Source organism: Manis javanica, chromosome 9, assembly GCF_040802235.1.
Source record: "Manis javanica isolate MJ-LG chromosome 9, MJ_LKY, whole genome shotgun sequence".
Lineage (NCBI taxonomy): Eukaryota > Metazoa > Chordata > Mammalia > Pholidota > Manidae > Manis > Manis javanica.
In genome coordinates, this window is record NC_133164.1 from 114,224,381 (window position 1) to 114,250,151 (window position 25,771).

The 25,771-nt window shown below is 37.0% G+C and overlaps 1 protein-coding gene across 1 annotated transcript; it reads left to right on the plus strand.

Annotated features, from left to right (window-relative positions):
* The first annotated feature begins 11,294 nt into the window (after nucleotides 1-11,294).
* LOC108385225 (serpin B13) lies at nucleotides 11,295-22,040 on the plus strand. The gene is made up of 8 exons (XM_017642564.3): nucleotides 11,295-11,411; nucleotides 12,565-12,746; nucleotides 13,251-13,307; nucleotides 16,973-17,101; nucleotides 17,496-17,613; nucleotides 18,971-19,113; nucleotides 19,323-19,478; nucleotides 21,239-22,040. Exons 1-8 carry the CDS (start codon nucleotides 11,339-11,341, stop codon nucleotides 21,641-21,643), a joined length of 1,263 nt encoding a protein of 420 aa, XP_017498053.3. The 5' UTR covers nucleotides 11,295-11,338; the 3' UTR covers nucleotides 21,644-22,040.
* Nucleotides 22,041-25,771: the final 3,731 nt, after the last annotated feature.

Genomic DNA, 25,771 nt, shown 5'->3' on the forward strand with positions numbered 1-25,771 from the left:
AGAAGTCCGTGAAGATAAACTGCGACAAGGTGTGAATGACTGAATGAAATATAGGGAGACTCCTAGAGAACTAAAAATACAATAGCAGAATTTAAATAGATTTTAGAGGCAGGAAAGAAACAAAACTGATGCATTGGATACTTTAACTAGTAATGAATAGGGTGACTTTGAGTGTGTCCTTTACAATGTACAGGAAATAATAAGAGGGAAATTAGTAGATATAAAGAGAACAGAAAGTAAACCCAAGTGTTATTATGCTTCTGAGAAAGAATGTTCAGTGGCATGAATCATTAATCAAGAACATAATTTTTAAAGAAAACTTTCTTAATTTAGACATTAATCTGATTATACTGACTGACTTCCAAGCGAAAAAAACGACACACTAAAAACCTTTAAAAGGTTGAGAAAATAATTGTATTAGCATCTGGGTAAAAAAGAAAATAGCTTACTTATAAAGAATTAAAAACTGGATGAACCTCAGACATTTGTAGTAAAGAAATGCCTTCAGCAAAAATGTTTTCAATTGACCAAAGGAAGAAAGGAAATTCCTTGTTTTAACTTCTAATTGTGTCTCACAATTGTTGGTAGCTATGACTCTTTCTTTAGCTCTGTTTTTTTTTAATGTTAGGTCCAGGCGTGGGGTAAGTTTCAATACCCAGAAGGAGACTATAGCCATGAAACCTCTGAATTTCTCTTTGGCTGTACACAAAGGTTTCTCTTTGGCTGTACACAAAGACACAGAGCAATATTTTGAAGTTCTGAGAGATAAAAATTATGAAACTAAAATGTGTACCCATATGGTAACAGAAACTAATATTTATTGAATACATATTGTTTACCAGTATTTATTGAAGACCTTTATATGTGTTAATCTTCTCACTCATCCTGTGAGGTAGGTTAATATTATCCATGTTTAACTAATAAGTAAACTGAGGCACAGAGAGATTAAGTAATTTGCCTAAGGTCCCCAGGTAGCAAATAGTTGAGCTAAGACTTGAAACAGGCTTGCTGGCTGGAAATAATATGGTGGTATCTACACTACCCTATACATCATTCCAAGTTATATTTATTTGTGCATGTGAAATTGAGGGCCAAGAACTGCCTCAAGATAAAGTTTTGGGTGGCAGAATAGAGTCAGAATTGAGTTGAGCCAGAGTTCTTTAAGCTTGGAGGTGGAGAATTCAGGAAGCAGAGGCGGGACGAGGCAGGGGGATTGTGGTGGCTGTTTGAGTGCCTTACTTTAGTAGGAGTAGCCAGACAGGTGTGTGCCAGATGGTGAACAACAGAGGACTTTGCCACAAGGTGTAGCAGTAAGTGTGTCCATTTTAGAGGCATAGCAGTGCCCCTAACCCCATCGACTGTCAACATTGAAGAGGAGGATAAGCTCCCACAAAAGGGTTGTGAACTAGCAGTACCCTTGCCTGGGAGGACATGCAGCCCCTCCCACCTCCTTAACTGCCTAGGGAAGCTGTGGTAGCTGCAAAACAACATTCATCGGAAGGCTAACTTGGAATCTCAAATACAAAGATAAGCATATAACCTAGACGCTAAATGAAAGGAAAAAAATTCGATCTCAGAGTTAATAGGTCAAACAAGAGACATAAAAAAATGTAAGACTAGGGAATTAAGACATTCACTTAGAGTTTCTGGAAATAAACAATTAATTTAAAAAGTTAAGAAATTGATTGAAAGGCAGAATGACCACAGGAGAAGAGTCAGCTGGAGGACTAAAGTGTGAAATTCTGCAAAAACATGGAAAAAGATAAATAGATAGAAAACACTGAAAAACGTCAAGAGCCTTGTAAATTAGTTTAAGAAGTTCCAACATTCACTAATGAGCATTTGAAGAACAGAGAACTGAGCGAAGGAAGCTCTCAAAGATATAAGAAAAGAAAAATGTACAGAGCTGAAGAAAGTCATGCCCACTGAAGGGCCCATGGAGAATCCACATTTTCACACTGTGGCAAAATTATAGAAGATCAAGGAAAAAAGAAAGTATTATAAAAGCTTTGTGAGCTAAAAGGAATAGAATTTATTAAATAGAATGAGAGTCAGATTGAGTTTAGGTTTCTCTTTGGCTGTACACAAAGGCAGAGCAATATTTTGAAGTTCTGAGAGATAAAAATTATGAAACCAAAATGTGTACCCATACTAAATGTTATTCAAGTGTGACAGAAAAACACATAAACAAGGATTCTAAGTTTACTATCTGTAACATTTTACCTGAAGGGATGTCTAGAAGTTCTACTCTAAAAATATTTAATGAAGTGGAGATGAATTGGAAAAAGAAATGTGGGATATTAGCAACTATGATAAAAAAAAGAGTAAAACATGATATATGCTTAAATTAGAAATAATAGTTTAAAAATGAAGTTTCAGTTGATCTCACCATGAGAAGTAGAAGATGGTGGAGTTGGGTATGAAGAGGGAATTGGAGTGATAGAAATAAAATCTCTTGTTATATTTCAGGGGGTGGTGGGGAAAACAGATTGATACCTAAACATTAATAGAAAATGATGTACAATATTCATGTTAAACTTAAGGACAAACAGTTGGAGAATTGAGGTAGGATGCATAATTGCCCAAACATTAAGAGTAAAAAGAAGGAGAAACATTTGATCAATTCCAAGACATGTGAAAAAGAAGAAAAAGAAATACAAAAGCCTGGTGTATACAAAATGTAAAACAGGATGACCAATAAGTCCAAATATGACTGGTTCCAAGAAGTGTGCATGAGTTAAACTGGACAGATGAAAGACTGTGAATTAGAAAAAGAAAGATTTATTTATAGACTATTTATAGGAGATGACAACAGAAATACGAAGGTTAAAATAATGGTAGAGGAAAAGAGACAGCAGGGATATATTAGCAGAAGGGAAGTGAGAAGTAACACCATCAGATAAAAATGTAATAAAAAGTCCAAAACAGTAGTAGGAACAAAGGTACATATTTCACTTTGATAAAATATGCATCTATTAAGAATAAAAATATCACCTAATAGTATAATTTCAAAATATAAGGTGGTAGAAATAAAAGAAGAAATATAAAAAACCCTACAAAAATAGTGAATAACTTTAGTACATCTTTTCTAGATAGCAATAATTCAAGTAGGGGGAAAAAGCTACTCAGAGGAAAATTTAAAACTTTTAATGTATCTTTTAGAAAACAGGAAACAGTTAAAACACATAATTATTTTCCTCCCCCAGAAGTTTGAAAAGAGAACCTAATTTGACAAAAATCCTTACCTATTTGGTGAGGATAAACCTAAATAAGGTGTATATACTAAAGATAAAGGCAGGAATTTTAAAAATGAAAGACAAGAGCTTTAAAAAAAGGATAAGAGGTATAAAAAAAGAGAATAAAGTCATTACCAATGTAGGAACAAGAAAAGGGACATAAATTGTTTTTTATTTGTAAAGATTTGCATTTACGGTAAATTCCTAGGAGCAGAATTGCTGGGACTGAGTCCAGTTGCATATGTGATCCTATTAGCTGCTGCTGAATTCATATTTAAGGGCTGTAATATAGTACTCCCATTTGCTATGTATGCAGGTACCTGTGTCCTTACAAGCATCGCAACAGAATGTTGTAGAGTTTTGGATTTTTGTCAAATAGGTAAGATATGGTTTATTTATATAGATTTAATTTGAATTTCTCCCATTTTAAGTGAATTTGAGCATGTTATCATATATTAAGTCATTTTGTATATCTTTTCTTGTGTAATATCTTTTCTCTGTAGATTTATTTTTGGAATATATTCATGCAGATTTTTTTTTTCTTGATGGTTAAGTGCTCTTTCTGTGTTAGGAAGATTAACCCTTCATGTTAGGGTTGGCCAAAAAAAGGAAACCCACTGTAGTTTAAATTTTTTTTTCATAAGCTGAATTGATCAGCATTCTCTTTTATTGCTCCTGGATCTTAAATTATGCTTTCTCTATGTTCAGTTTGTCAAAAAATTTACCCACATTTTCTCTTCCATTACCTGCATGATTTCAGTTTTAAAAATTAAATCTCTGATCCAAATGGAATTTATTTTGGCATATGAGGCGAGTTATGGATCCAATTTTAATCTTTTCCCAAATGGCTATCCAGTTGTTCCAATGCCCTTTATTAAAACATTCATTTGTCCCTCAGGAACATGAGATGCCACAGAAATTATGTGCTCAATTTCCTTATGTACTTTGATCTGTTTATGGACTTTTTATCCTGTTCTATTGGTCTGTTTGTTCATGTGCCAATATCAGAGTGGTTTAATTAATTCTAGAGGTTTTATTGCTTTTCCTTTTCAGTGTTTTCATATTTATTCATGTTTATTTTTCCATATGAACTTCAGAATCCATTTTTCTTATTGTTTCACTGTTTTTTCCTTTTTTAACTTCTCCTTATGATATTTAGGAAAATTTATAATTTTTGTTCTAAATATTGCTGTCATACTATATCATTAAATAATGAAGTTATACTACTTTTTTCCCTTAAGTTTCTATCATTTTTAAATAGCATCTTTTGACGCTCACCTGTAACTTAGGCAATAATCAATGGACTCATACTACCCGCTCATTTCTTCCTATACTCTGCTCCCACTTTTTCAGTCATGTTATTTCCACTTTTATTTGATTTCTGCTTCTATCCTTTTGTCAGCATTTACATCTTCCTTTTCCACCTTTGCCCCCATATTTGCTTTAGTCTCAGAGCTACAGTAAAATATATTCATGCTTGTTACCAGTCTTTTGCTGAACTTTCCCAATTATTTTTGTTAGATGAACAAAAATAATTGGTAGCTATCTGGTAGGTATCTTAAGAAGGGCTAACACGCACAAAATTCTCAAAATTTTTGACTGTTTAACATTGTTTCTCTATGGCCTTGGTTCATGAAAGAGAACTTGTTGGGATATAAAATCTTTAATTTGGATTTTGAATTTCTTTAAATATGTTTTACTGATATGTTGCTCTCAAGAAGTCTGATGTCAACCTGATTTTCATTATTTTATACTGATTTTTATGATTCATTCCACCCCCACCCTCTCACTCTCCTTCCCCAAAATGTTCAAGATGAATCCTTTTTCTAGAATATGTCTTAGACTTGATCATTCAGGGTCAATTTTCCCAAGTACATTGTAGGTCCTTTCAATATACAGATTTAGGGTTTGTTTTGTTTTTGCACTGCTTTTTGAATTATTCTTTTAAATATTACTTCTACTTCCCTGTTTTATTTTTGTAAAACTTCAGAGACTATAATTGTACATATTTTAGACTTCTTTGCTTGACTTCTGCTTCTATGCTTTTGTCTTTGGTGTTTTACTCCTTCATTTATTTTGGTTTCCTTCTCTAGGCTACTGTTATTTCTCTTCTGGTTCTTCATTGTACTTTCTCTTATAAGCAACTTGTTATTAGGCTTATTACTGAGACGATGTTGCTATTTTTATAATTTATTTCCTGGATTCAGACAGATCTCATGACACATCTTTGCATTGTTGTTGATTTCTATTCTGAGTTTTTCAAATTGTGATTTGTAGTATTTGTCAGGGTCACAATTGCTTTTCAAGTGATACTTAGTTCATAAGGTAGTGTGATGTTGTAGACTTTTTTTTTGGCCTCCTGGTTGATTTCTTGGAGAATATTTCCACTAACTGAAAGGTTTTGATATCCACTATTTTGTCCTTATAGCATTTTCGAATATTGGTTGGGCATCCTTTTTCTGGTCATACTAAAATGCGTGAATTTCTGGACGAAAAATGACAGGTCACTTTAGGAGTGTAACGCTTCTTGGTTCAGGACTGCCCTCTTCTGTTGGTAAAGTTAAGGGTGGCTTTTAAAATAAATGGTGCCTTAACCACTGTGCTTGTGGCTCTGAGTTAAATGCACAGATACTTAAAATTAGGTGGCTTCCACTGTAATGAGGAACAGTTCTCAGGAGAATAAATACTCGTAAGGAGAGACAAGCCTTTATTCAGAGATTTTATGATCACCTTTCTGGAAATCCAAGAGTTAGCTGGCAACTTACTAAATACAGTTTTTCAGTATAGTTAGCTAGATATCCAAAAAAACCCCACAAAAAACCAAAACCAAACATTCTTATACATCAGTTATAACTACTTGCAAGTTCAATGTTTTATTTAACTTGTAGCACTTAGTTTTTATTGATCTTTCTTGTTATTTGTTTATTTATACTATGCCTCTCCCTGGTAGAATATGAATTTAATGAGAGAGGGATCTTTTAAGCCTCATTCATTGCCCTACCTTGGTACCAAAACCAGTGTCTGACACACAGAAGATGCTCAAATAATATTTATTGACTAAACAAGTGACTAGAAAAACCAAAGACACTATTTACAACAGTATCAATACTGTAAAATATGAATAAATCAAAAAAAATGTTTTTCTGTGTGAGGAATAACACATATACAGAAACATTAAAAATAAACATAAGCTCAATGAATTATCAAAAAGTGAATATTGATGCTATCATCACCCAGGTAGAAAAATATAACGTTATCATCATCCCAAAGCCCCCTTGTGTCCCTTTCCAATTATTACTTTCTTCATCCTCTTAAAAATTATAACCATTATGCTGACTTGTAGCACTATAATTTTGCCTGCTTCTGAACTTTATATAAATGGAACCATACAGTATTACTATTTTGCATTTGGCTTTTTTTGCTCAATACTCTTTGTGAAACTCATTCCTGTTGTTACCTGCAGCTTTTGTTCATTCATTGTTACTGCTATTTGTCATCAGCATTTCATTGTGTAAATACATCACCATTTATTTATGTTTCTTCTGTTATACATGTCTCTTGGTGCCCATGAGCACATATTTCTATTGGGTGTATACCTGTGATGGAATTGCTAGTCATAGGGTATGTAGACTTTAATAATGTCTTTTGATTAATGAAAACTTTTAACTTTTATGTAGTGCAGTTAATTAATCTTTACTATTAATGTTAATGTTTTCATTGCATTTCATTTAGCTCTGCAATTCATTTATAATTTTTTTCGTATATGGTATAAAGCAGTAGTATCCCCATATGGTTGTCCAATTGCTTCAGCCTAATTTATTGAAAACACCACTCTTTCCCCAGTGCTTGACAGATTTATTTTAAAAATAATCTAATGTGCACATATGCAGAGATATTTATCTGGGTCTTTATTCCCTCCTATATTTTGCCCAAACTGCACTTAATTATTTAATGATAAGTCTCTCTATCTGATGGAACAGGTCTCTTTTCCTTCTTCAGAGTGTTTTTGCTAGTCTTGGCCCTCTGTATCAATTGGTTCATTTTTTGAAAAACAAAATTAAAATTGGGATTTCAATTGGGATTGCAGTGATTAATTTGGAGAGAACTGACATCTTTATTATATTGAGTCTTCTAACAATAAATAAAATACAACCCTCTGTTTATTTAGGTCTTCTTAATTTCCTTTTATTATCTTTGATCTTTTTCTGTGTAGAGAGGCTTACACATCTTTCATTTTTACTCAGTATGTCATGGATTTTGGTACTTTAAAAAATCACATATTTAAAACCATTTCTTATTCTAACTGTATGTTGCTAATGCATAAAAATATTTGATTTTTTCATATTGACCATGCATTCAGCACTTTGCTAAACTCACTTTTAAATTCTTATATGTATGTGTCAATTCCTTTGTAAATGATAATTTTATTTTTTTCATATTGAGTTTTGAAACTTTTAATTAACTAATTAATTAATCTATTACCTTCCTGTACTTGCTAAGATCTCTAGTTCAATTCTTTTTCTGTTTTATTGTTTTCCCTTCTGGTTCAGTTTTGAATGGCAGCAGTGACAGGGCATGCTTGTTTTGTTTTTGATAACAAAGAAATAATTGATTGTCTGTTTCTCTTTTTCTCCAGTTTTGTCTGTAAATTCTATCGAAGGACACATAAGATAAGCATTTTTCTTGCTAGTATGGAAAGATGACAATTTCCCCCACATTAATATATCAGTTCTAAAATGTCCCAATCTAAATCCCAAGGGGATTTTTTTATAGCCTTGACACACTGATTCAAAAATTTATCTAAAGAAGAATATATGTAAGAACTGCCAAGGAAGTGAAAATAATGAGAGGGCTTGGGCTAGATCTTAAGATGCATTTGTTTTAGGTCAGCAGTCTAGAAGCAGAGAAGAAGATAGTGATTCTTGTTCAGGTAATTTTTAGGAAGAGGAGAGGAGAGTGTTTGAGCAAAGAAGGATAGAGTAAGAGAAACATGGGAATCAGTCATGTGTTCTCATCTAGAGATTATCTTCAATTTGATCCCCTGGGCAAAGCTCTGCAGGACAAATTGCACCACAAGATTAGTCCTATTTTGAGGCAAGGGGTCTGTCCTGTTCTTCTATACCCTTTTGCCTAAGGGTCACACCCGAGACATGCCATAGCTGGAGGTGGGGTGTTGTGTAGCTTCTTAGGCTGGTGGTCCCCTCTAGCTGTGAATTATCAACCAAAACAGCAACTGAATGGTGGTGGCGCTGACTGGTCAAGGGAATCCCAGCAGATCCACTACAACATTACAGGCTGGGAGAAGAGCATCAGTAACAGACATGCAGAGGTTGTGCCCAAACAGGATGGGATATGGAACCCATTAGTGCTCTGGTCCAGGGTTTAATTATTTCCCATCCTGACCTAGACATAGGAGCCATTTTTATGGTTTCAAATCATCAATATATTTTCTACCTTTGGGACAGTTTTGATACTGGGAGGAAGGCACTGATAAAATAGAAAAATAGGGAGCATGTGATGACATTGAAAATTAGGTTTGAAAATTAGAACACGGATGAACATCTGCAGCCAGAGGATTTCGGTGTCTAGTGATTGACAGCATTAGCAGTTCCCAGTGATGACATCACCCAAAGCATAACTGGGCGTTGGGGCTCTGAGAGGAGAGGCAAGGCAGCTCCTGGGAAATGAGAGATGCTGACAGCATGAACTGTGATGTCCGTGGGGCTGGCATAGGTTAGGATGTCCGGATAGCCATGTTTCCAGCCCTAGGGGGACCTATGGTTGGGGTAGAGTGCACAGAGACAGGGTGAATCTCCAAAGGGAATATTGAAGGTGACTGGAGGAAGAAAAGCTTGGAAGAAGCAAGAGTGAAGAGAGGATAGGATTGGGGACCTTGGTTCCTGACCCCAAGATGTGAGTGGTTGTCCCCAGTAAAGACTATGTGGAATGTGGTGGTCTTCAGGGAAAGCCACGCTCCTTGGTGACAGCAGGGTGGTAGAGAAAATGCTTTAGGAAAAAGCAGAGAGCTTATGGAAATAGCTGGGCAATAAAACAGGGAATCCAGGGTCCCAGACAAAGAAATTAGAAGGTATAAACTAATAGGGATATTCAAATATAGAGCATTATTACCAACTGTTGGGTAAATGGAAGTTTTCAACCAGAATTCTGCTTGGCCTTGATAGTATATGCACGTAAGGGTCTGTTTGCATATCAATGTGATGTTTATGCCAGTTCAGGGGTGGAGAGGAAGAACCCATTCTTTCCTCCCCTCCATTCCTGGTGTGTAATTGGTCAGGTGCAGGTCAGTCCCCTGGGACCTACCCACGGAGTTCTTCCTGGAAGAAGTGGGCAGAAGGGGGTGCATGCTGCAGCTGGAGGGATGGAGTCTGGGGAGTGGAGCCAAGTGAGAGGAGCAGGGAGCGCTGGCTGAGAGAGGGGAGTGTGTGGGAGAGGAAGAGGGGCTGAGCTGGGAGAAATAAAAACACTTTCCCTATCTTCTCACCTTTGTTTTCCTTCAGTCTCACTGGATTTACAGGAATGTTGCCCTGCACAGGTAACCCCCTTCCCCCTGGAGTCACACACCTCAGAAAAATTTCATACCATTTTAAAGAAACTAACATTTTTGTTTCATTAGCATCCAGGGTTAACTGCATAACTAAATGCTAATTCTTTCTGAACCTTACTCAATTTGCATATTTCTCAGTGACAATTACAAAGTAAGGTTATCAAGTACTGCTTTAGGTTTGTTATTTAAAGACCTGGAATAAAAAGACTTTTTAAAAAAAGAGCTGGAATAAAAACATTTTCCTGCCAATTCTGAGTATTAAGATGAGCACCTCTGTTTCCAATGCCCTTAGAAGTGTATCACTGAGCTTCTTCCTCAGGTGGACACAGGGGTGAGAGAGAAGAACTAAGGTGTCCTTCTAGGATTTGTTGTAGTGCTGACTAATCTTCACACTATAAGACTAAAGCTTTGAATAACAAAAACCCTGTTTCTTTTAATGAACTAGTAGAGCCAGTAGGGATACCCCAGGCTTGGCAAGAAGTCTGAAATTTGGAGGTAGAATTTCCTACTGAATTTTTAAAAATAGTGTTGTTTTCCTGAAATCAGTGAGCTTGTTGGATGTTTATGAATTATTGGCACTTAATCCAGTGTCTGGGACATAATAGACTCTCAACAAATGTTTATTGAGTGAATTAAAATGAGAGATTGCATAATTAACAGACAGAATACTTGAGAACCAGAGTGGTGTGTGTGTGTGTGTGTGTGTGTTTAGCTGCCTGCCCCAACTTTTCTCACTTTTTCTTGTTGTTTTCTACAGGATGGTTATCTTTCATTTTCTTTTTTGCATTTGGCAACCTAGAATAATGCAGCCTCAAAGTTAACTTTACTACAGAGACCGGGCTTGTCAGGACATATGTTGGACATCTGTTGTAAGAGAAGTATGCAGTAAATCAGATCTTCATCAGGCTATTAATGATGAAGCCAGGGCTGCACATCACAATCCCCTGGGGTCATAAAAATTCTGATGCTTAGTTCCCATCCCAGAGAAGCTGATTTGGTTGTTTCTGGTAGGGCTTTGTTTCTGGTGAATTTTTAAGATTCACAGGAGATTTTAATATATACCCAAGGTGGAAAACCAGGGCTCTAGACAATTCTTTCCAGAAGATCCTTGATACTATTCGGGATGAAGGCCCTCTCATGGTGTCCCTTATTGGGTCATGATTAGTTTAACTTGGCCATCCTAGTGCTGTCTTTTGGTCCTGGGTCAAGCTCCTGGTTATTTTGTCATCTTGTTAATTTAGATTGCTTTATGCTTGGGCCCCCAGAAGAATTTCTAAGGGATTTTGGAGAAGATAGAAATTCAGTGTCTCTATGTCTGAAGTGCATAGTCTTTGAGCTACAGTTCCCAACATGATAGCTGACAATGTCAAGTGTGTAACTTCATGACCATGAATGAAAGAAATTGGAAACTCTGTCCTCAGTTTTGTCAGAAACCTTGCTGGTGAATTTTATTAGGCAAAGAATCATTGAGAAACCAAAGGCTGTTTCACTGGAAATGCAAATGTTAATGACTAGGGAGAGGCGGAGAGAGCTATAAATGAAAGATCTCAACAACTCATTTTACACCTTCCTGGTTCCTTGCCCAGCCACCCTATTTCTCCAAAAGCCAGGTAAGTTCTTCCTTCAACTCCGACTTAAGACTCCTGTATTTTGAGAACACGGATGTTTGTGGATTCGAAAGAAATACTTTAATGGTGCAAAACTTTCCTTGTGGTGGTTTTATTTAATTCAGTGCCTATAAGACAATGCAACTTCTCCGTCTTGTTTGAAGTAAGTTAATTCAATTTATTTCCGAGTTAACCTGCAAGGAGACCCTGGGTTGAAATGGAAGTTTTAACAGCAGATGGGCTTCTCACAACAAACCCCCTAAGTATGTAGGCGTTCAAAAAATCTTATTCTTCATTAATCTCTTTCTTGTTTTAGGATTTTTCTTAAAGCCTTTATCAATTAGTTATAACCATAGCTGGAGATGGAGTAAATACAAACTGTATTCTATTTGTTTATAGTTAATAAATATTAATGGCTCTTTAAAAATAAAATTTTTGGTGAGATAACAAAAGTAATATGACTCGTTGTACAAGTTGGAAACAATATAGGAAAGTAGGAAAAATAAACCCTTTCACCTTCACTGATTAATCCACGGCCAGAGCGATATCATTGTACTTTAGGGAAAGTTCAGCCTAGCTGGACTTTAACTGGGGTTTAAGAAAATTAATCTACCCTATCACTCTCTGCACCGTATTTGAATCAATTGAGAAATAGGAAGTTTCAGAGAATACACTGTTGGCTTTATTGTTGCTAAGGCTGGATGGGAGACTGCCGCTGCTTGTGTGCCTGAGGCCAGCGGGGATTCCTAGCCTGCCCCTTGCCTAGTCCCCAGTGGCAGCTGGATAAGTGGGCATCAGAGGGCCAGGGCTGGGCCTGCCTGGCGGAGCTTCCCACAGGGAGGAGGCAGCTGGCAGGAAGACGCAGACAGGTTCTGACAGACAACAGGGAGAATAAAACCATTTGAGGTTTTAACTCTGCTCCCTGGGGAAATGAGAACCACTGGGTGATGCTAGACGGATTCACATCTCCTGTCCAGAGAAGGTTGAGAGAAACGGTGAGAAGCAGGCAGCAGGGACCTTTCACAAAGAGGGCGAGCATTCCCATTCCCTGGATCAATGCAGGAAGAGGAGGAGAAGCAGGATGGGTTTCTCTGAATAAAGCAACTCAAATACGAGAAAAATGCTGGTTCAGTTTTGATTGCTGTTGCTGTTCTAGATCTTGCAAGAATCGCCATGGATTCGCTCAGTGCAACAAACATTCAGTTTGGGTTTGATCTTTTCAAAGAGCTGGATAAAATAAAAGATGGCAACATCTTCTTTTCCCCTGCGGGCATCACAGCTGCCATCGGCATGCTCCTCCTGGGAAGCAGAGGAGCCACGGCGGCCCAGTTTCGGAAGGTAGGGCGGGATTCCGCTGCTTTGCAGGCACAGATTCGTCTCCAGCCCAAAAATGTACTCCTGTAGACCTGTGGGCCAGGAAACAGAGAAGGCATATGAAAACACAGAGCAATTTCACGTGTATCAGGAAAGTTCTTTTCAGTCTCCAAATGCTACTGTGCCATCTGATCCCTGGTGCTTGAAATTCCTTTGAGCAGGGGCAGGGTGAGTGCCTCTATCCAAAGCCATCAACCTCCTAATTAAAGATGGAGCCTGAAGACCAAAGCATACTGGAAGATGTTGCACAGTCCCTCCTAAGGTACAAATGGCCCATCAAAGGTGACTACGTGAATGGATACATCCACGTAGGCTCGTCTGAAGAAAACCACACTTTGGCTTGATTTTGCAAGGAGAGATATATAGACTATCAAGGCTTCTTCAACAGGCCTCCATTTCCCCCCCCTGATTCTGTGGGAGGTGTTCACAGCTCTAACCACTGCAGCTAATATTTTCTGTCCCTTTCAGGTGCTTTGCTTTGGAAAAAACACAGGAAGCTCAAGGATCGAGGATGAAGAGAAAGAGGTGGGGAGCATGTCTAACACCACCGGTGTGGTTGCTTTGTAGATGTGGGCTCACCGAGGAAATTGGGAGAAGGGGAAATACTTCCTGCTTGTTTTTAAGCAATAATGATCACTGCAGCCAAATAATGTTGCTAGGATCACACAGCAGTAATAAACCCTTAAAGTTAGAAAGAGACCTTAACTTTCAATCACAGTGATCACTTGGATGGAAGTGCCTATGGCAGAGTGGAGGAGTTTTGGAGTTAAACCGATTTGGGTTCCAAACCTGGCTCAGTCACTTAACAGCTGTGTTACATTGGGGAAGTCATTCACCTCTGAGCCTCTGCAAAGTGTCCAGTAGAGTGCCTGAGACACACTGGTGACTTTCCCAGTTGTGGTAGCAGTAGGAAATGTTATTACTATATTGCATTCCTTCCTTTCTCCCTTCCTTTCTTCTTATGACAATAACCAATGACCCTCCTTATATAAGCCTTGTAGTTGACCTGGGTGAGAGTCTCTCTAGTCCTGAGCTGTCAAATATAGTAGCCAACCAAGTGGCTACTGAGTTCAAACTGAGATGTGTTCTAAGTGTCAAATATACACTGGATTTCAAGATCTTAATAGGAGAAAAGAATGTCAAAGGAAAATCATTGTTCTATTCACCACACTTCTGATACCTAATGTGTGCATTTTCTCTGCACCTTAAACAATTCTGACATTAACTCCTTGGAGTCAGGGCGGTCCCCATAAGAAGGGCTCAGTCCCGCAGGATGGCCCAGTTTCAGACACCATGCTGAGGATTCCGTGACTCCCTCCTCAAGTTCAGGGATTTGCCACAACTGCTCACAGCACACGGGAGACGCTTATGTTTATTGTTTTTTTTATAAAGTACACAAAAGTAGAGCCAGATGAAGAGGTACATAGGGTGAGGTCTCAAATAGTCCCAAGAGCAGGGTGGGCCACCCTCCCGCACATGGAAGTGCTCACCAACACGGAGGCTCTCCAGACTGTAGTTTGGGGATTTTTGTGGAAGCCTCATCACACAGGCATGATCGATTATTAACTCAATTTCCAGCCCCTCTTCTTCCTGCTGGTTCTCATTATGGTTTGGTCTTTATGGTGACTAGTCCCTAGTTTAAAGCTTTTCAGGAGTCCACCAAGAGTTGTTTCATTAGAACAAAAGACGCTTCTATAATCTGGGATATTCCAAGGGATTTAGGAGCTCTGCGTCAGGAACTAGGGGAAGCGGTCAAAAGTAAGTTTTTTATTATGACACAGATGTCAAAAAACCTTACATCTTTTATGTATTTTTTTGTGTTATGTACATATAATATTTATATTTATTATAATTATGTAATTTTTATGTATTATTTTTATTGACATACTATATAGTACTTCTATATCAATATATACTTATTTATTATAGTTACATGTTAAAATAATGACATTCTTGATTTGGTTTGATAAAAGATAAAATTAAACTTAATTGCATCTGTTTCTTTTTGCTTTTAAGAATGTAGTTACTAGAAGATTTAAGGTTATATATGCGGCTCATATTATATTTCTGTGAGACAGCACTATTCTTCAGTTTATTTCCGGAAGGTAGGGTGTATGGATGTTCAACTTTATTAAATATCACCAAACTGCCTGCAAAAGGGATCACACCACTACCTTTTCCTCCCAGCAACATATACAGGCCCAGGTCGCCCAGCCGCACAGGAAGAGTGAGACCTGAAATCCCCCAGGCCTTGCAATGGCCATTATTAATGTGTAGAGATGCAATTGGTTTTTTCATATAGATTTTGTACTCAGCAAATTTGCCGAGTTTATTAGTTTTAACAGTTTGGGGGAGCTCTTTAGTTGTCCACTCTTCTTATTAGTTACATCTATTCAGATATTTTTATTTCTTCCTTGTTCAGCCCTGGTAGGTTGTATTTTATCCACTTCTTTGAGGTTCTTACCTGGAGAAGAGTCTCTCTATTCCTGAGCTATCAAATATGGTAGCTGGAAAATTCTCAGCCACTTAATTTTTTTGGATAATGCATTTTCTTCTTTCTCTTTTTTCTTGCCTTTTGGAAGGATGTTAGTATTCTTATTCTGTCTTCTAGATTTCTTTATCATACATATTTTTCATTTTTTGACCTTGTGTTACATTCTGAGAAAATTATTCAGAAGAGTCTAGTTCACTACCTTAGCAGTACATATATTCTTTAACTTGTCTATTGAGCTTTTAATATCAATGTTCATTGAATATTCATGTATAGAAGTTGGAGTTGCTTATAAAACCAACCTGAAAATTGTTGACAGTCTCTTTTCCCTGATCATATTTTCAGTATCTTTTTTGGTTAACATTCTAAATATATTGCCTTTTAATGTGATATCTGATAATGCCAATTATCCAAAATTGCCTAAAGTCCTTGAGGGTCTAATTAGCTGTTATGTTCTTTTTCCTTCAGATTCTTGATATAGGAGTTATTTCCTCTGATTTGTAATTTTGGAGTATAAGCTAATATAATATATATATATATATATATATATATATATATATATATATATATATATATTACATTTTTGTCTTGAATAAGTTCCCGGAATGTTGTCAGTCCAGGGCCGCTTTAAGTTAATTTCTTAGTTTGGGGTTTCCTAGGTCACAGGGGTGGAATACACTCAAACCCCAAGCCTATTTGACAGTCGGCATTTCCTCCCTTCCCCCATTTTCGGGTTAACTCAGTCACAATCTGCCCACTAGAGAAATATTTCTACTGTGTCCTTCTCTTTTTATCAACCCATTATTACTTGAAGGCTTCAATATCTTGGTCTGGTCACATTATATCCCAGTCAACCTGAGCTCCATAAAATGAACACTATCCATTTAAAAGACTCATAGTAACAAGGAGGGAGCCAACAGTCATATTTGACCTCAGGTTTACATATTCGATTTGAATGTGTTCAAATTTTCATTAGTTATTCACAAAATTTAACAGTGTCTTTTATGTGTCCGATACTATCTTAGACATTGGGTAAGTAAAGACAGTAAATGAACAGACAAAAACTCATGGGCTTCATGTTTTAGAGGAAGAAGGCCTTTCTGTTCTCTACTATGCTTTTCAGTTCAAAACTAATATACCTCTCTTTGCATCCAGTGTGAATGGAAGTAGGCAGGTACTGCTCAGGGGCAGCAGCAAGATGTTCCTCACTCCTTAGCTCCCAATCAGAAAACTGAGAGATTGTACAAAAAATGTCCAGATAAGTTTGTTTTTTCCCCCAGAGGCAGGGATAGATCACACTCCAGCTCAACATATAGCTCTGACAAATGGCCACTCATACCATCTGGAGTCACTTTCTTATCCACTGTCTGGAACAGAAGTTGCCAAATTTTAGAGTGGATAAGAATCAACCAAGGGGAGTACACAGGCGCTTAGAGTCTTGTGGGAAGCCAAAAGCAAACAGGGAACGTTCAGTGGACAGTTACATTTGAGATAAAAAATTCAACCTGAGCCTAAAAAGTAAGATCTGGTTGTTGAGCCCAAGGAGCAGGCTTCTTTGCATAGCTGAGATTGTCCAGGGGCTACACCACGTTCAGGGGCCACCCCTGAGGGAGAGACCCAGGAGTCACATCCTCCTGAGCAAGAATCCAGGCTTGCTTTTGCCAAGGTAACTCACTGAGCTTTTGTTTTGATTTTGAAGACTGAGGGGACAGAAGAGATACACCACCAATTCCAAGAGTTTCTGAGTGAGATAAACAGACCAACTAGTGATTATGAGCTGAAAATAGCCAACAGACTATTTGGAGAAAAGACATACCTCTTCCTTCAAGTAAGTTCTGTGGCGTCCACCACATCTGTAAGTGACAGTCATGATGCCTAAATGGCCCGGGAAGGGTTATGGGCTCTAGAAGCATGTGGCCTGATTGACTGCCTGGCTCAGCCCACATCACTGGGCCTGCTCTCCCTGCTTCTTCTCTAGACACCTGGGCCCTTTGGGAGCTTCTTCTTAATCCTAATCATCTAAATATGATTTTTTGCCTTTAACCTTATTGCATGTGTATAAAAATATGTATGTAAGTGCTCGAAGTGATTTGGTCGGGCCTGAAAAATCCCTGCTGTAATGGTCATCTTGCTGTACCTCTTGATAAGTCCATTTAAAGACTTTAGCAAGGGCCATATGGAATTTTTAACCTCTTTCTATTCCTTCTCTGTTTCTCCTAAAGAAATACTTAGATTACGTTAAAAAATATTATCATGCTGCTCTGGAACCTGTTGATTTTGTAAACGAAGCAGATGAAAGTCGAGAGAAGATCAATTCCTGGGTTGAAAGCCAAGTGGATGGTACAGTATGAATGGGTTGTTCACCATAAAAGCACTTTTTTAGTACCTGCTCTGAGAGGGGCCCTGTTCTTAACACTGTGTGGGGTGGCAAGGTGCACAAACTTTGGAAAGATTTGAGGTGGGTTAGAAAGGCAGGGCTGGGCATGAAGCATGGGAAAAGGCACTTCGGAGAGTGGCCTGGTCTCAGCAAATGTGGAAAGAGCCAAGGCGAAGCAGGAAGGGGCCCACAGGAAGTGAACTTCATGGAAACGCTTAGTGGAGAGTTTTTTGTACATGTTGGCTGATCACATCTTTGCGGCTCCTGAAAGTGAGCTGGTGTCTGTCCCTCGGTTCCCACTTTTCCTTTGTATCAGAGCCTTTCTTTCTGAGCCTGGGTCCCTAAGGGATATGTCAGAGAAGGTTTCCTTTCTCTTTATCAAGTGAGAAACTTTAAGCTCTTCCATCAAGACCTGTCTGTGCTACATACTAGGTGCTACCTGAGCCTCATCTCCACTTGAGCATCCTTTGGGGATGAGAACAACTTTCAGCCCTGTCCATGGCAGAGAACTTGACGAAGCCCTCTCTTCATCCTCCCCGCCCAGGCCCTAGTGTGAGCCAAACACACAGGGCATCCAGAAAGGAGTGTTAACGTGGAACTGCGCTTTGGGGACCAAGAGCTGGTACTTTAGCGTTAGAATTTCAGAATACATTTTTTTATTCCAGTTATTAGGGAGATGCCTATTATTTCAGAATGTATTTTTTTCTTCATACTTAGTCCAAAGGAAATAAAAATTTAAAAAGCAGGAATAAAGAGGTGCTATCAAAGAATTTGTTGAAGGCAATAATTTTCAGGATTTAGTGTGGATGGGCTAAACCCAGAGACAAAAACATCAACTCCTGTTTCAATAAAATAAGAAATCTCTAAATCTTGGGTGGTAACTATATTAGATAGGTAAAAATAATCACAGCTAACACTTCCTGAGGGCTCATTCTTAGCCAGAGAGTGTTCTGCATGCTTTATACATATTTAATCATTTACTTCTTTCAACAACCCTATGAGGCAGGTTTTATTCCTGTTTTACAGATGTAGAAACTGAAGCACAGAGAGCTTCCCTAGCTGACAAGAGGCAGAACTGGATGCACACAGAGGCAATCTGAACTCTCACCCATCACACCTCTGTTTATCTAGTGGGATAAATAGGTGATGGGTAAAGTGAGAACCTCCCTGGACAGCCAGCAAGGCAAAGCCTTCTGGTGGTGACCTAGCCGGGTTTCTGATGATCAGTCACATTCCATCTGCCTCATACCTGCCGGGTATAGCAAAATTACAAGTGTGTAATTTTGAAAATGGACCAATTGTGCTGTTGTTTGTTTTCAGGAAAAATCAAGGACTTGCTTCCAGATGGTTCCCTAAGCAGTTCCACCAAGCTGGTGCTGGTGAACATAGTTTATTTCAAAGGGCAGTGGGACAGGGAGTTTAAGAAAGAAAACACCAAGGAGGAAAAATTTTGGCTGAATAAGGTATGGTTCCTCATTTACTTATGTGATGTGCTTCCCCATGGAATGTAAAATCTCAAGTACTATTTGAGTGGATGTACATGGTGAATAGCAAGTGATGGTTTTGAGGCTGTGATCTTCAGCATTGTTTTCAGCCAAGCTAATCATTTTGGTGAGCTAACTAGGTCGTCTTTCGCCTCTTGGACATTGCATGTTATGTGAATTTGTTGCAGAGCACAAGTAAGCCTGTGCTGATGATGACTCAACGCCATTCCTTCAGCTTCACTTCCCCGGAGGACTTGCAAGCCCAAATCCTGGGGATTCCATATAAAAACCATGACCTAAGCATGTTCGTGTTGCTGCCCAATGAAATAGATGGTCTGGAGAAGGTAAAACCCTGCATCTCCCCAGTCGTGCTTTCCTTTCTTGAGGCTTTGTATCTCAAGGTTTGCTCTGGGTGAGTCTGGAAACAGTGCTTCCATTGGGATCCAGTGTCTAGCAGTGCCAAGCAGAAATATTTCCAACTCCGTGCAACAGCTACAGATGGATGTCAAAAGAGGAGCATTAAATAGTATCAGGTGTACTGAAAACAACCAATACTAAAATATTTGGGGATGTGCTAAAAGGAGCATGTAAAATCATATGGAAGTTCTAAAGACCATCCCTTATTCTGGGAAATAGTTGATCTCTACAGACGTTCTTTCCCAGAAAATCACATAAGCACATATACAGCAAAATTTGTGTACTATTCGGTAGGCTCTTGGACCCTCATAATTTCTTTTTGACCAATAATTCTTTATAAAGACTTAATTTTTTTAGAGCAGTTTTAGGTTTACAGGCATAAGTGACAGGAAGGCACAGAGATTTCCCACAAACTTGTGGTCTCCACACAGGCATGACCTCTCCCTAATCAACATCACTTACTGGAAAGGCACATTTTTTTTGAAACCAAGTATTAACCTACAATGACACATACTAATCACCCAAAGTCTATAGAATCCTTAACCTTGAACCTCTCAATTTAGTCCCACCTACTTTGCAGTTAAAAAATTGATGTGGCTAGTGTCCTGTATTTTTGAAATAAGGAAGACTTCCTTTCAAATCCCTATTCCTCTGTTTAATAGCTTTCTGTTTTTTGAAACTTCTTAACTCCTTGAACCTCAATATTTTCCCATTAAATGGGCTTCATAGTTCCTCCTGTGTAGCATTGTAATGATTAGAAAATGTATCTCCTAGAATGGGGCTAGGACATGGAACTCACTCAATAAATGATAGATGCTTTATAATTACAATACTGGATACTGTTCTGTTGCTGTGAAACATCTCTAGTAGTATTATATGTTGGAAATATTTGAGGCAGCAAAATGGCAATATATATGAAGGCTTTAAGAATATTCATACAGCAACCCAAAATCGCCAGGTGTGGGAATAACCCTCGGGAAATAGTTCAAAAGAAAAATACTGCCTTTCTGAGTCAGGTGAGAATTTACAGGTGAAAATACATTAGGATATCTAGTTTGAAATTTATAATAATAATTATTTTTGTATCCATAGTATCTATCATATGATTGATACATACTAGATAATTGTAAGTGAATGAATGGATGAATGTTGGGTTAAATTTATCAACTTGATGAAAATATTACCTGTCATTTTGGAGGGAGATGCAAGAATATGAAAAAGTTTCATTATAGCAAGTAAAATGGATATTCACTCTGATTGCAACTATATATGTATTTATATATTATAATAATGCTATATAATATAATATAAATTATTTTAATTATAACATAATTAAAACATTATTGCTTAATATATATGCATAAAAGACTGGAGGGGAATAGTAAAAACTAATAATATGCATTGGATAGAATGAGAAATGACTTGTTTTTTCATCCTTAAAAATTCATTTAATACTATTGAGTTTTCACATATACACAATTTAAATAGAGAGCTGTAAGACAAATGTCTGTTATATAAAGACAGCAGGCTAGTGAAATGAAATTTCTACCTGTATTTGTTGCTGGTATCACTAAATTTTAATTTGTTACTACAATTAACAATTTCTGACAGATACAAATCAATGTCACACTGTTTTAACTTGTGTTGATAATCATCCCATTCTTTCCTCCTTATTTTTTCTTAATAGATTGTAGATAAAGTAACTCCCGAGAAATTAGCAGAGTGGACTAGCCCAGGGCATATGGAAGAAAGGAATGTCAACCTGCACTTGCCCCGGTTTGAAGTAGAGGATGGTTACGACCTAGAGCCAATCCTGGCAGCCATGGGGGTGGAGGATGCCTTCAGCGAGCAGAAAGCTGACTTCTCTGGCATGTCCTCTGGTTCTGGGTTGAGTGTCCAGAAGTTTCTGCACAGGGCTTTTGTGATGGTAACGGAGGAAGGGACTGAGGCTGCAGCTGCCACCGGCGTGGGCCTTACGGCCCAATCACTACCAAGTTATGAAAATTTTCACTGCAATCATCCCTTCTTGTTCTTCATCAAGCACAATAAGTCCAATATCATCCTCTTCTTTGGTAGATTTTCTTCTCCTTAGGACAGTCATTGCCTTGGCAGAAAACCAGTTCTGGAATATTAATAGGACTATAGAAATGACCCATTCCTTTAAAATTTCTTTTACTTGCTCACATTTCAATCTTACCATTAAAATCAGTGATTTAATGACTGCATTAGGGTGTATGTGTTCATAATTTTCCTAAAAGAGAAATGTCCGTTTGTTTGTGCCATGTATAAAGTGAGTTCAGCTGAGGCTCATTAATAATCTCCAGTTGATTTCTTCTGAAAGTAAATCAATGTTTTGTTGTAGTTTTGTGCATGAATGGAGAGAAACAGTCTCTTCAGTAAAGACAATGGACTTGTGATTTTGGGAATTCCCAGTTCTAATATTTTGGCATATTATAATACATTGGTAAAATAAAGAGTAATTTACTCAATTCATGTGTTATTTTTTTGCTTTCTCAGCAGATAGTGTGGCAAACTGTACATGGGAAAGAGAATTTAGAAACATATTAACAAAACAGAAATTAAACCTCCACAGCCAGAACAAAATAAAACTATATAACAGACAGAAAGGATTCCCATATTTTTATTCTCTGTTCTAACAAAGTGCATTACCCATTGTCAGTTCTGTAATCATTTCAATGGTGTGAAAGAAATGTGATATATGAGAAGAAAATTATTGTAGCTGCTCAATGTTCTTATCCTGTCACTTTTTTGGTCATGGTGAGTATTTGGAATGACTTTTAAATGAATGAATGCTTTCTTTTTTTTTTTCCTATTTACATATTTCTGGTTATTGTGTGAGTGAACTGTGGGTATTCCCAAATGATATTTTCTGGAAGATGCTTTTGAAAGGTTCCAAATCTATTGCTGATGTTCTTTATTGTGGGCCTGCTTTACTTCTACATTTTCAGTTTTTCACAAGGATTCCATTATTGACTTATTTACAGCTCTATTGGGCTATAATTTACCTATCATAAAATTCACACATTGTAAATTTACAATTCAAGAATTTTTGGTAAATTTCTAGAGTTGTGCATATACCACCACAATTTTGTTTTAGAAAATTTCCATCACCCTAAAAAGTTTCCTTATGCATGTTCCCACCCCCAGGCCCAGGCAACCATGCATTTGTTTTCTGTCTTTATAAATTTTTCTTTCCTTTGACATTTCATATAAATGGAATACTAAAATATGTAGTCTTTTGCATCTGGCTTCTTTCACTTAGCATATGCTTTTTGAAGTTTGTTAATTCTTATTATGTATCAGGTGAGCTTTTTTAAATTGCTGAATGTTATTCCATTTCATTGAAAGGACAAATATTGTTTATCCATTTACCAGTTGATGGACATTTGGATTGTTCCCACTTTTTGGTCCCTGTGAATAATGTTGCTATGAACATTTAAATAAAGGTTTTTATGTAGATGTATGTTTTTATTTCTCTTGGGCAGATTTCAAGGAAATGTTGGGTCATATAAGGGTTTTTTTTAGCTTTTTAAGAGACTATCAGACTGTTTTCCAGTGTGGCCATATAATTTTACATTCCTATCAGCAGTATATAAAAGTTCTAGTTTCTCCACATCCTCACCAACATTCAGTTTTTTTATGATTGTAGCCATTCTAGAGAGTGAGAAGTGGTATTTCATTGTGGTTTAAATTTACATATACCTAGTAACTAATTAGGCTAAATATATTTTCATGTGCTTACTTGTCATTTATATGACTTCTTTGGTGAAATGTATATTTAAATCATATGCCTGTTTTTAAATTAGGTTGTCTTCTTGTCTTATTAGTGAGTTGAAATAACTCATTATATATATTACTACAAGTCCTTTATCAAATACTTGATGTGTGAATACCTTCTCATAGTCTGTGGCTTCTTTGAATTTTCTTATTGGTCTCTTTTAAAAAAAAAGCATAACAGCTTTTTGAGATAATTTACATATCATGAAATTCACAATTTAAAGTGTACAATTCAGTGGTTTTAATATAGTTGCAGAGCTGTGTAAATACCCCTGTTACCTATTTTTGGAACATTTCCAGCATCCTCTGAAGAAATCCCACCAACATTAGCATTCACTCCTCTTTCCTTTTACTCTCATCTCATGGAAGTCTTTATTCTACTTTCTGTCTCCACGGATTTGCCTCTTTTGGACATTTTATATAAATGACATCATATCTTATGGGGTTTTTATAAGTACGTTCTTTCACTGAGCATAATGAATTCAAGGTTCATCCAACTTATATAGTGAATCAGTACTTCATTGTTTCTTATGGCAGAGTAATATTCTGTTATACAGGTACTTCAGATTTTGTTTATTCATTCATCAACTGATGAATACTCATTTCCACTTTTTGGTTATTATGAATAACGCTGCTATGAACATTATGTATGTCAGTTTTGTGTGGACATATATTTTCATTTTCCTTAGGTATATACCTAAGATTGGAATTGCTGGGTTACATGGTATCTTTATGTTTATCATTTTGAGGAACTGCCAAATTGTTTTCCAAAGCAGCTCACCATTTTACAATCCCACAGCAGTATACGGGCATTCCAGTTTCTACTCAGCTTTGCCAATACTTGTTATATTCTGGCTTTTAAATTTTAACCATCCTAGTGATGGTGAACTACTGTCTCATTGTAGTTTCAGAGTCTAGTTTATCAATATTTTCTTTGAAAGATAATACTTTTGGTGTTGTAGCTAAGAATTCTTTCCCTATCCAAGTTCACTAAGATCTTCTGTTTCCTTCTAGAAGTTTTATAGTTTAAACTTTTCCATTTGGGCCTGTGCTCTAATTGTATTTGTTTGTTTGTTTTTTGTCTGTCTTTGGGGGTGAGTGTGTGTGTGTGTGTGTGTGTGTGTGTGTGTGTGGTGAGGTAAGGGTTTAAGTTCAGTTTTTTTGAGTGTGGATATGTAATCATCGCAACATCTTTTCTTAAAAAGATGATTCTTCCTATATTGAATTGTCTTGTTTTCTTTATCAAAATCAATTAATCATAAATATAAAGTTTTTTTGGTAGAGTCTCAATTTCATCTTATTGCTCTATGTGCCTACTGATATACCAACACCACATTGTCTTGATTACTGTAACTTTATAATAAGTTTTGTAATCAGGAAGTATAATTATTTTATTCTTTTAAAAAATTGTTTTGGTTACTCTAGGTCTTGTGCCTTTTCATACAAAGTTTAGCATCAGCTTGTCCACTTATTTAAAAAACCTACTGCATTGAACTTATAGATTAATTTGCTCAGTATATTTTCCAATCCATGAAAATCAAGTATCTCTCCATTTATTTAGTAATTTATTTCTTTCAGCAATATTTTGTAGATTTCTGAGTGCAAAACTTCCTTTGTTGAATTTAGTAACTTCTGATGCTGTTGTGAATGGAAATATTTTCTTAATTTATATATCAAATTATTATGTTGTATACTTTACATACAGTTCTTATTAAAAATAAAATAAAATAAAATAAAAATAAAAATTATATTAAGAAGCATGAATATAAGATGTTTTAAGAGAATTTAAAAAGTGGGAGAGTAATAATATTAATAGTAATTAATATTAATATTAATATTTAATATATGTTGTTGAGTGATACTTTTTCTAATGCTAAAGAACTGAGTATTCTGTATTCATAAAATCTTTGAGCTTTTGGGACCAGACGCCTTCCTCTGGCTTAGGATAAAAGACAAACCAGTTCTGCTGCTTCCAACCATCACTCAGATGGCCACCCCCTTTAAAGTTTATTTTAAAAGACAAGGAAGAAAAAGAGGAGGTAATCCACCCAAGTTATGAGTAATAAGGTTTTAGGAAGTGCAGTGGCTCAAAATGCAGTAGGGATGGGCCACACATACAACAGAGATGTCATTAACCACAGTTGGAGGGAGTTCAGGGTCTTGACTGGTGCTTGCCCACCAGCTACAGATACCGGACCTTCTCACGCCACACGCGTTTGATCACGTGTTCAAGATCACCGTCTTTGGTATTACAAGTGTCCTCAATGGAGGTGGGCATGCCCACAAGTGGTAAAAGGATGGTAGTGGGAAAAAACCAAATGACACAGCTAAGCAACATCCTATTTGGCAAAGAGCAGAGGAGCTGCCGGTTAAGCCCTCTCTAGCGCCGACCGGTGCCGAATAATACCAAAGTAACAGTAGT

Excerpts from the sequence above, each read along its gene's own strand:
- LOC108385225 (XM_017642564.3), top strand. The coding sequence starts at position 11,339 with ATGAAAGATCTCAACAACTCATTTTACACCTTCCTGGTTCCTTGCCCA. Across the intron at positions 12,747-13,250 it reads CGGCGGCCCAGTTTCGGAAG|GTGCTTTGCTTTGGAAAAAA; the intron begins GTAGGGCGGGAT and ends TGTCCCTTTCAG. Across the intron at positions 19,114-19,322 it reads AAAAATTTTGGCTGAATAAG|AGCACAAGTAAGCCTGTGCT; the intron begins GTATGGTTCCTC and ends AATTTGTTGCAG.